At 35.6% G+C, this 12,122-nt stretch overlaps 1 protein-coding gene across 1 annotated transcript; it reads left to right on the top strand.

The window, feature by feature from the left end:
• Nucleotides 1-719: 719 nt before the first annotated feature.
• Nucleotides 720-5,758, top strand: LOC309502503 (uncharacterized protein). Its single transcript, XM_082174888.1, has 4 exons — nt 720-2,274; nt 2,365-2,588; nt 5,024-5,183; nt 5,421-5,758. The coding sequence occupies exons 1-4, from the start codon at nt 2,211-2,213 to the stop codon at nt 5,543-5,545; spliced, it is 573 nt and encodes a 190-aa protein (XP_082031014.1). The 5' UTR covers nt 720-2,210; the 3' UTR covers nt 5,546-5,758.
• The last annotated feature ends 6,364 nt before the right edge of the window (nt 5,759-12,122 follow it).

Raw genomic sequence — 12,122 nt, 5'->3', positions numbered from 1 at the left:
TTTTTGAGGACCACAGAACTTTGAAGTATGACGAATTTCTTGTGATCTTATGATTGACAGAGACTGCCGTGATCATTGGCCCTTTTACAGAAATCACCTTCTATGGTATGGAGTCAAAAGCTGAACAACACTCTTCTGTTGTCGACACAGGAACAATGTCATCCACATTTAACATTGAAATGGAGACTTTAATTCACATACACTGTGGGGAAGTAGGTATACGGATGTAAATGGTTCAAGTATAGAAGATTTTATAGATGAGTAAAGATTAGTACACTGTAAAAATGTTTTGTGCTATTTAATACAAAATAAATAAAAGATTTACACATGATGTTTTTGAGTAGTTTTTAAGGTTTTATTTATTTTATGGAATCTACCTGAATACATCATGTAAAATCTCCAAAATTATGTAGATTTTGACACAATGAATTGAATATTTGGATTTAAAGTTGACTCTCAAAAGTGTGTTATTTAAAATGAGTGGAAATGACCTGTTTGAATTTGACTGAGTTATGATCAGTGGCGGTTCTAGACCAGGGATTCCCAAAGTGTGGTGCGCGCACCCCCAGGGGTACGCGAGCTACCACCAGGGGGTGCGCGAGAGGAAAAATGTAATGGCGGTCTGTTTTTTTAAGTGGGATTTTTCCACACAATAATAAAAAAAATGAACAGTAAACATTTCCTTTGTAAATTCCTTTTCCTTTTATTTTAAATAGCCTACCTATTCAATATTATATAATAAAATAAACTAATCGAAAATCATGACTCATACTGCACAATGTGACCTAATAATAATATTGCATTATTATCATGTCATATTGATATTTGAACCGCAATGTTATAATATAAACATTCACATGAAAATACCTAAATAAATTAATAGTTCACCCAAAATTTTTAAATTGCTGTTAATTTACTCACCCACAGGCAATCAATGTTGGTGTTTTTCTTTTTTCAGTAGAAGATTCAAGTCAACCGTTGGCGTCCGTTACAAGTAAAAAAAAACTGACACTGAAGCACAAAATGAATCTCCTGGCCATATATTGAGGTCTTATGAAGCAAGTTATGTAGAAAACTGAAAACTGACTGTTTATCTGTGGTCTTAGTAAAATACAGGCCTAATGGTGAAAAGGATAGTTTCTTACAAGTTGTTTCGCTTTTATGCTAAATATATAACGTTAGTCAGCATTTTTTTGAAGAGGCATAACTTTGAAGTTAACATACTGAGGTCAAAATATGGCATTGATTTCATACAAGTTACAACAGTTCAATAAACAAGTAATAAATATTAAGTCACTTACATTTTAGACGCAATATTGACTTTTTGTTCTGTTTCAGCTGCGACAATCCTTCCAAACAAAGATTACAGCAGAACCATAACGCATCTCACAGGAACACGTGTTTTCATTACTGAATGATTCAGCATTTGAACGAATCGGTTGAGTTAAAGATTCAGTGACCCATTCATAGACAACTGCCTCATTCCTGAACAAATCAGCCATTTGAACAAATGACTCAATGACTCGCTAATTAAGAGGGTCACTTGCCACCCCCTACTGGCGGTTTATAGTATCATTCTTTCCAACATTCATTATGTATATTAAAAATTATTCAAATCATTCTCATAACATGACATATATGTCATAACATATAAATAATATATAACATATTATAATACAGTTGTAATTTTCAGTGTAAATGATTTAATTTGATTGGTAACAGCCATATAGCCTTGTGTCTTATTAATGTAATTGAATTTATTGATCACATTTAAGAATTTAAAATGACAGATGAAGCATACATTTAATAAGATCAAGGAAAAAATGGCCTATATAAGGGTAAGAAAAAATGCCCTTGGGCCGGGTAAATATCAAACATAAATACTTAAATAGTTACAACACAAAACATATGTTACTCTGACAAGAATGATCGCTTTTACTTGTTCAAATTAAGGACAAGCACACATGACAAGGGTTAATGTCAAGCCCTGGTCAGGAACTGCTGGGATTAATTTTGTATTTCCTGTAGTGTTTTTATTTAATGTTATTATTTTTTATTAAACTTTTTTTTTTTTTTTTACCCAGCTAAAGCTAAAACAAGTCTGAATAAAATATGAATAGCATTTAGCTTTAGCGTCTGTTTAAAGCCTCTCTTAAGTGGCATAAATGCATTTACACTGAATGTAATTTTAAAATTAAAATTTTAACAAAATGTTCTATATTTCATCCCAAACAGCTCAATCTTCCCTGGGCCCTGCTGGTCGTCAGTCTGAAGGTAACTGCGATTTTAACAGATATATGGTGTCTTGAATTCTATTTTTGTGAAGGTTTTTATCTTGTTATTCACTCCAAGTTATGTTTTAAGATTTTCATAGACTGATTCTTCAGCACTTGAGGAAACTGACAGAGGATGTCAGAGAGCTACAGTACCAGAGCACAGTAAACCACAGCCTTCTGATGCAGCTGACCAGAGGCTCGCAAGAGGACATGGCTCTGCCAGAAGACACTGTGCTGCCTCTGAAGAACAGGCTGATGCTAGAGGAGCTTGAGCATCGGCTCACTAATAGTGTTGAGCTTCAGGAGAAATTGGTAATTTGGCAAGAACATAATTTTTTAACATGAATCTCATTAGTTACTGATTGAAAGACCTTGAGAACTATGCTGCATTAGTACGTTTTGTCTTTTGTGTAGGCCTACTTCTGTGTACACAATGTTTATAGAGATATTAGATGACTTCATAAAAACATTAAGAGCTTTGTCTGGGATGAATCAAAATGGAGATTCTGTACACTGTTAACCCTTGCTGTAAAAAAAGCCGTAATTCAGACAGTATCATACCATTTTCCATTAAAACAGTAATATACCCTAGAAAACAAAAATAGCCTACAGGAATATACTGTAAATGAACAGTGCTCAAAATCGACATTCAGAGGCTGTTTTCACAATCACACCCTATACCCTCATTCACTATTCCCTACATTAGTTCACTAATATAGTCCACTTGACAGAGTGAATGAAAAGAAGTGAGTGAATTGAGAAACTGATGAACACCTGATAAGCTGAATCACTGAAGGACAGAGAAACAAGAACAGAAAAAAGAGAAACACAAGAACTACAACTGACTTCCAGCAATACTGAGTGTGAAACCAGTTTACAAACCAGTTTACGATTATTTCTTTCATACATGTACAAAAGTTATTGTTGAGAATTAACAGAGATTTAGTTAATAATAAAATTTGTTGTCACCATGATGGAGATCAGTATTTGCTTTAGTTGGTCTCTTGTTCCTTGACTTCTTACTTTTTGGCTCTCTCTGACTGCTGTAACAGTGAGTTTATAAAACACATTTGATATGGCAAGAAAAAGTCAAGAGGAAGTTGATCAGGTGTTTTTGTTCTTTTGTGATGATGTCACAATCATCTTGGACTATCTGATTTTCAGATTTATCCTGTATATATTAATTGAAATTATGGGTATGTCATATTTAGCATAAATCTGTCTATCTACAAAATGAAATCAACATTTCTGTAATCAGGTCTTCTGAAAAATAACAATCATTTAGTGCATTTAATTTTATTTTACTCCTACTTGGTTCAGACACACACAGATATCAACAATCAGCATATGAATCTCAACAATGGTGAAAAGTTTCATGTCGCAATGCATGCTGGGTTCCAGGATAATATAAAACTCCCAGCATGCACTGCTGCATGAATAATAATAAAAAGAAAAGAAATATTGCCACCATTGTTGAGATTAATGTGCTAAATTGTGATATCTCTGTGTTTCTAAAACACACTGTTGCTCTGTTTTTTTTTTGGTTTATGCATGATGTGTTAAAAAAAAAATGAGTCATAGTAATTTATTGCTTTAGTTTCACAGTAGTGCTAATGTAACACTTTTGATTGAGAATAAAACTCTGAATGAATAAGAATTAATTCCTTAGTGAATGAACAGGCAATGTGATGATTTTGTCATCATAAGCATTACAACCGCAATCATTCATAAACTGTGTGCGCACAAGTGTGACTTGCAAAAACACAGCTCAAGCAGCAAAAGAAAAATTCATGTTTTAGCATCAGCAACCCAACTAAAGCAAGCACTGACCTCTATAATGGTAACTTCAAACAAACATTTTCAATAACAATTTCTGTATGACAGAAATAAAGTCATACTGGTTAATAATAAGTTTAATAATGTGTAATGGCTGGAAGTCAGTCGTAGTTATTGTGTTTCTCTATTTTCTGTTCTTGTGTTTCTCTTTTCTTCAGTGATTCTGCTTGTTAACAGCAGGTGTTCATCACTAATGCTCAACAATCACTTACATATTCCCTTAATTATCTCACTGCAACACTGTCTCAATGTTACTTTTTACTCTTTGTAGTGTGGATTTCCCTGTGGGGTTGAAAGGGTTAACGGTGTAAGATAAAAAGACACACCCACAAAATGTATTTTAACAGTAATAAACTGTAAGTTATGAAACAGGTTTATACTGGCAACACTGTTGCCAGTAGTTTACTGTAAAATTTCGTTTTTTGGGTCACCATTGTGCAGAAGAGTAGAGCCTGTGCTTCAGTCCAGGAGAAGATCTACAAATATTGATGAAATGCTGCATGTTGCTTTATTTAACAGGCGGTGACTGTGTAGTTGCTGGTCCAGTGGAAATCTCTTTATTTACAAAAGTTTTGTTGTGGTTTCAAATGAAATAAGTTCACAGTAATACTTTGCTCACGTTATTAATGCATTATACATTTTAGTTTAATACATGTAAATGACAGTTGGTCAATTTAAGGTTTCTGCAAGTGAAATTAGTTAAACTCGAGTTTTAGTGCATTTTACAGTAACATACTGTAGATTACAGTAAAGAACTGCACAATTAACAGTAAATTACTGGCAACAGTGTTGCCAGTATTTTACTGTAAAAAAACCCGGTAAGGTCTAACAGTGTACATGTGTATAGGCCCTATTATATTGTTCATGCTTATGAAGTCAAAGATCAATAACTATGTCAGTTTATGTTACAGGTGAAGTTTTTGGCTCCAAAAGGGGGGAAAACAATAAAGGACTCCATAGGAAGGATGCTTGCCTGCATGTTTTCCAATGACCTGTCCAGGCTGTGTAACTGGACAGGCTTGGGACAGAAAATCTCTTTCAGCCAGCTAGCACTGAAAGACATTGTTCACAGTAAGTTATTATTATTAGCCATTAAGTTATTATAATTAAATACATTTCTGGAAACACATTTTACCTCTTGAGACAATTTTGACTTTGAAACAGGGCACCTGTTTATTTAATTTTTTTTAATGTTTTTTTTTTTTACATGTTTCTTTTGACAGGTAGCCTATACTGTAGGCCTATATATATATGAAGAAAGGCTAATTATGAACTAAAAAACTAATGACAAGTTTTCTGTGATTTCAGGAGCGATAAGAAAGAACCCCGCTACAAGAGAGACAACAGAAGGCAGCCTCCAAGAAGTGGTTTCAAAATTTTTGAAGGGAGCTGCTGACAGAGAAGGGGGCAGGAAACAACGGCAGGAAAACTGAAGGGGCTCAAATATATATATTGTTTTTAATATATAAATATATTTATTTATTTATGTTATTTATAAATATATATGTTTCTTTATAGTATAGTACAATGTTATAAACAATATAATAATAATATGTACTATAATATAATCTTATGATCTTATATATCCTGTTAATAAGACAAATAATATTATTTATGTATAATATATATTATATATGTAATATATATATATATATATATATATATATATATATATACAGTATATATACACTGCTCAAAAAAATTAAAGGAACACTTTGAAAACACATCAGATCTCAATGGGGAAAAATATCATGCTGGATATCTATACTAATATGGATTGGGTAATGTATTATGAACGAAAGGATGCCACATCGTTTGATGGAAATGAAAATGATCAACCTACAGAGGATTGAATTCAAAGACACCCCGGAAATCTAAGTGAAAAAATGATGCAGCAGGCTTGTCAATTTTGCTGAAATTTCATTGCAGCAACTCAAAATGGTACTCAGTAGTTTGTATGGCCCCGACGTGCTTGTATGCATGCCTGACATCGTCGGGGCATGCTCCTAAGGAGACGACGGATGGTGTCCTGGGGTATTTCCTCCCAGATCTGGACCAGCGCATCACTGAGCTCCTGGACAGTCTGAGGTGCAACCAGGTGATGTCAGATGGACCGAAACACAATGTTCCAGAGGTGTTCTATTGGATGTAGGTCAGGTGAGCGTAGTGGCCCTTCAATGGTATCATTCCTTCATCCTCCAGGAACTGCCTGCATGCTCTCACCACATGAGGCCGGGCATTGTTGTGCACCAGGAGGAACCCAGGACCCACTGCACTGCACCAGCATAGGGTCTGACAATGGATCCAAGGATTTCATCCCGATACCTAATGGCAGTCAGGGTGCCATTGTCTAGCCTGCAGAGGTCTGTGCGTCCCTCCATGGATATGCCTCCCCAGACCATCACTGACCCACCACCAAACCGGTCATGCTGAACGATGTTACAGGCAGCATAACATTCTCCACGGCTTCTCCAGACCCTTTCCTGTCTGTCACGTGCTCAGGGTGAACCTGCTCTCATTTGTGAAAACCACAGGGCACCAGTGGCGGACCTGCCAATTCTGGTGTTCAATGGTGAATGCCAATCAAACTCCCTGGTGCTGGGCAGTGAGCACAGGGCCCACTCGAGGACGTCGGGCCCTCAGGCCACCCTCATGAAGTCTGTTTCTGATTGTTTGGTCAGAGACATTCACACCAGTGGCCTGCTGGAGGTCATTTTGTAGGGCTCTGGCAGTGCTCATCATGTTCCTCCTCGCACAAAGGAGCAGATACCGGTCCTGCTGATGGGTTAAGGACCTTCTACGGCCCTGTCCAGCTCTCCTAGAGTAGCTGTCTGTCTTCCTAGAATCTCCTCCATGCTCTTGAGACTGTGCTGGGAGACACAGCAAACCTTCTGGCAATGGCACGTATTGATGAGCCATCCTGAAGGAGCTGGACTGCCTGCACAACCTCTGTAGGGTCCAGGTATCGCCTCATGCTACCAGTAGTGACACTGACCCTAGCCAAATGCAAAACTGGTGAAAAACAGTCCAAAAAGATGAGTAGGGAAAAAATGTCAGTGGCCTCCACCTGTAAAACCATTCCTGTTTTGGGGGTTGTCTCACTGTTGCCCATCTAGTGCACCTGCTGTTAATTTCATTAACACTAAAGCAGCTGAAACTGATTACCAACCCCCTCTGTTACTTAACTGACCTGATCAATATCCCAGGAGTTTAACTGACTTGATGCTATTCTCTGATTAAAAAGTGTTCCCTTTATTTTTTTGAGCAGTGTATATATATATATATATATATATATATATATATATATATATATATATATATATATATATATATATATTTATGTATGGTATATAGTAAAATGTTATAAACAATATTATTTATACTAATAATAAAATAATAAGATATTCTGATATATTAACAAAAGTAGCCTACATATTTTGAATATATTTTGAATATTTATCATAATGGTTATATAGTTATTTTATGTTTATTTACATGTGTTTATTTTGAGTATGTTATGTGTCTTCTTACCAATAAAATGAATATATTTAAAAATTATTAGCAGTTGTGTACTTTTTGATTTTGATTACTTAATTCGTAAAATATTAATATTAGCCTACATTGGATCTAATTATAAGTATTATAATTATCCAGTAGGCTAATGGAAAAAAAAAATCATAATATGACCCGTGGACCGACCGTGGTCCGCCAGAAAACACTCATTATAAACCAGCGGCACGATAGCGGACCACCGTCGGGAAAGCGGCGGCTGCCGCTGGTGGTCCGCTGGAATAACGATGAGCAAAACGCCAGTGATCCGCCGGCGGCGCCCGCCAGTGGGCCGCCAACTTTGCCACCGGTGGTCCGCCACTGGCCCGCTGGACTCATGTTAGCTGGGCAACTAACGTGGTGGGGCGGGACTTTTACATAAACATCACGTAATTGGAGAATAAAATGTCAATCATCACACTGATGCATTTCTTTTTGGTTTTATAATTTTTCTTACACTCTTTACTAATTTCTGGTTATTTTATTATTTGACCAACTCTTTAATTAATTCTCAACTCTTGACCCTTGACTCTATAATATAAAATTTTCTCTGGCTGCTATAATTGTGAGTTTATAAAGCACAATTGTTGTAGCAAAAAAAGCCATGACAAAATGAGATCAGATGATGTTGGCTGATTATTGTTGATGACATCATCATGCCTGAATTCCTGATTTTATTCAGTGTCTAATACTTTGATTATATAGGGCTTGTGGTTTTAAAACTGTTTTATTCATAATAGAAGTCATTAGATTCTACAGCATGTCTAGCAGTTTTATCAAACAATATACTTGTTTTTTAAAAACTATTTAGTGCACAAAAGTCTCTAGTCTATGGCATTACTTAGACACAGAAACAGCATATGAATCTCAACAATGGTGACAATCAAACAAAATATCCAGATAATCAGATCAACTCCAGCTGCATAATTTATTAAAGCTGCAATGCATGCTGGGAGATATGGGTGAGTTTTGATTGGTTGTACCCAATTTCATTGATTGTCACCATTGTTGAGAGTCATACACTGATTTCTTGATGTCTAAGTAATAATGTAAAGGAAAAACTTTAATGCACAAAAATGTTTTGAAAATCCTGCATATTATTTGATAAACATTGCTCTCATGCTGTAAAATTAAATGGAGTCTATTATAATACAACATAAAAAACACAAGTCCTATATAATATTAGCCTCTGAATAAGATCCGGGATTCAGGCATGATGATGTCATCAACTATAAACAGCCAACATCACCTGATCTCATGGCTTTTTTAGCTACAACAATTGTGCTTTATAAACACATAATTATAGCAGTCAGAGAACATTTTATATTAAAGAGGCAAGGGTCAAGAGCACAACTAAAGCAAACGCTAACCACCATCATGGTGACTTTAAAATGCAAAATATGATTTCATTAAAATGGAAATTAAATAAAGTAAATCTGGTTAGTTTTAAGTGAAGCTGGTAATAAGTGTACGGCCATGCATTTCACCTTTTTGTTTGGCAAAATGACATCAGCAGAGGTCAGAATCTTGACATCAAATTGATATTGACACTTTGACGTCAATATGACTCATTTTTGACCTATTTCTTGACGTCATTTAGACATCAAGGTGCCCGCTGGGAAGTATTCTTAAACACATCACATGTTTTTAGGTATCGTGTTGCATTAGAACAACAAGATAGGCAATCGGGAAAGCTGCTTTTATTCCTTTATGTGAGTATTGTGCTGCCTGTAAATGTAAGTGTTATGTTCTGTATATTTATTGTTGTGCTTAGTTGACTGTATGCTGGATAATTTGCAAGAAACAGTGTCTTTAAAACCAAGAAAGTGGATCACATCTCTCCGTTTTTGAGGTCTTTACGCGGCTTCTTGTCTGTAAAATAATTGATTTCAAAATACTCATGTTGGTTTAAGCACTGAATGGTTAAGGACGAAAGTACATGTCTGATCTTCTGGTTGTCTGCTTTCTGTCCCAGACTCCCTGAGTCAAAACTAAACAGAGAAGCAGTGTTCAGTTTTTATGCACCATATATCTGCAACAAACTCCAAGAAAACTTATTTAAAGTTAAGGCTAACCTTTAGCTTATATAGTTTTGTTTGCCACTACCTTTTATTAATTGGAAAAATTATTATTTTCTTACACTGCACTGTAACTTTTACTATTCGGCTTTATTTGTTTTTGTTTAAGTATTTTTAAGTGTTTTTAATTGTTTTCTTATATTGTATTTTTATATTGCCTTGCTGTTGAATTGTGCTATACAAATAAACTTGGCCAGTTAAAAAGTCATATTTTCATATCATAATGATCTGAAGAAAAGAGTAAAAGATATTTGTGGCTTTCATAACACATTATGATAGGTTGCACATGTTTCATGTTTACACCTTTGAATTCAGATAATTCAAGTTTAAGGGCACATGGAAACAGGTTACAGTTCACTGCACACTGTTACCCGCTAAAATGTCACGATTCCAACAACAACAAATAATTTACGTCAAAACAAAAACAGATACTTGCAAGACTAAAGTAGGAATGTCTTTTACCTGTTCTCTTCGACTTACAGATAAGTGAATGCAATGCTCCGTCTCGTTAAAATGTTTCAAAATTGTGGAAATGTTTATCGTGCGATCGCGAGAACAGTGATAGCCTATCTAGCCCATTCCCGTTTCGAATATATGATTGTGTATTGTCAACAATAAGCATAAACATTCTGCATTTCCATTTTGTAGTGTGGATCATTCATTGCGACATCATGTGAATCTGTTATCTGATAAAATATGTCATGCTACTGCCCAATGACATGCTTTTAAAGCTACTGTTGTCCATTTTTTTGGCCTTCAAATGCAAATGTCGCGATCAGGAAAATCAAAATTTTCTCCTAGCAAGATAATTTTTGGAAGCTCTGGTTTTCTAGCGATGATGTAATCTGTAGAAATTAGGAGAGTTTTAAGTACGCTTTAGTACTCTTCTCATTTAACGGGTTTTCGATGTATCGGTAACGTAGGGGAACTCCCACTGCCAACGCCCCATGTTCAGTCAGGCAAATTAAGAAAGATCATGGTTTTAGTCAACATGTAGGCCTAATTTTAAATAAACTAATATGTGGATTGTGTATATTTTTTAAATGTTGTGTTTTTATTTTTTCCTTTTTACAAAAAAATCTGTAATAATACGGTGGCCGAGAGAGCTCAACGCGCTGCAACTGAAGAAAACACATGCAAATAGAAAACCACCCGCAAAATTAAGAAAATATCTTCATCAGTGTCAGAACACACGTGTGCTCCAAATACTCACAACACAACCAAATACAGAAACGCGCTGCAAAAGTTCACAACACAAACAAATACAGAAACGCGCTGCAAATAGGACAGAACACAACGGAAATGTTTCCGGGGAACCCAATAAGTAATGGACTGGGACGTTTTTATTGCTCATGAGCATTACCTATGCCCTAACGTTACTCAAGGGCAGTCGGCAGAGCCCTTGAAGTGGGCACTTTGGAGGGAGCGGGGCACTTGTGTGCCATTATGTAGCCGTTTGGAACGGACTTGATGAAGGGAGCAACGAAAGACAATGAAATTTCCTCATTATTTTCACCTGGGATGTTCCCATGACAACGCAGCGCCATCTCATATTTGGACCTCTTATACTGTCTATGATTTGGACCCTTCATTCTAACATTTCTTATGAAACTTATTTTAACATGACATGAATGTGTACAATGTAACTGATGTATATATTAATATATTTCCCTCATGTTCTTTTTCTCTATCTTTTTTCTTTAATTTATTTTAGTCTTCAGCTCATTTTCTTTTCTGATTAGTAGGCTATTCTTATGACATTGAACATATTATAAATACATTTTGTATATTGTATACAAAGTTGTATGTCATAAACGTGTCATCTCTGTATGTTTTGCAACAAAAATAAAATAATAAATTAAATTAAATTAAAGTAGACAGCTCTGTAAGCACCCTTCTTATACTGTCTATGGTAAGCACGTCCCAGTCGGGTCCGTCACTTATTGGCTTCCCTGGAAACATTTCTGTCCTATTTGCAGCGCGTTTCTGATTTGTTTGTGTTGTTAACCTTTGCAGCGCGTTTCTGTATTTGGTTGTGTTGTGAGTATTTGGAGCACACCTGTGTTGTGAAACTGATGAAGATGTTTTCTTAATTTGCAGGTGTTTTTCTATTTGCATGTGTTTTCTTCAGTTGCAGCGCGTTGAGCTCTCTCGGCCACCGTAGGTAATACCATACTGTAGCCACTAGATGTCTGTATAGCCCTTTACATAAATATATATTCAGGGCTGTTTGTTCCCAAGTTGTGTAAATTAGACATGATTGCTTAGTTTGTATAGGTTTTAAAACTAACCAACATGCTAAACATTAAAATTAAAGCAGAACAAACATGAACAGAAATGTTTGATCCGAGCTTGTTCAGTTTCAGATCTGTAGTGTAAATTC

Source organism: Leuciscus leuciscus (assembly GCF_965113295.1).
Source record: "Leuciscus leuciscus genome assembly, chromosome: 1".
Lineage (NCBI taxonomy): Eukaryota > Metazoa > Chordata > Actinopteri > Cypriniformes > Leuciscidae > Leuciscus > Leuciscus leuciscus.
The sequence above is the reverse complement of the archived record's forward strand: the minus strand, read 5'-3'. Positions and strand labels throughout refer to the sequence as shown.

Excerpts from the sequence above, each read along its gene's own strand:
- LOC309502503 (XM_082174888.1), top strand. The coding sequence starts at position 2,211 with ATGTTCTATATTTCATCCCAAACAGCTCAATCTTCCCTGGGCCCTGCT. Across the intron at positions 2,275-2,364 it reads TGCTGGTCGTCAGTCTGAAG|ATTTTCATAGACTGATTCTT; the intron begins GTAACTGCGATT and ends TTATGTTTTAAG. Across the intron at positions 2,589-5,023 it reads TTGAGCTTCAGGAGAAATTG|GTGAAGTTTTTGGCTCCAAA; the intron begins GTAATTTGGCAA and ends TTTATGTTACAG.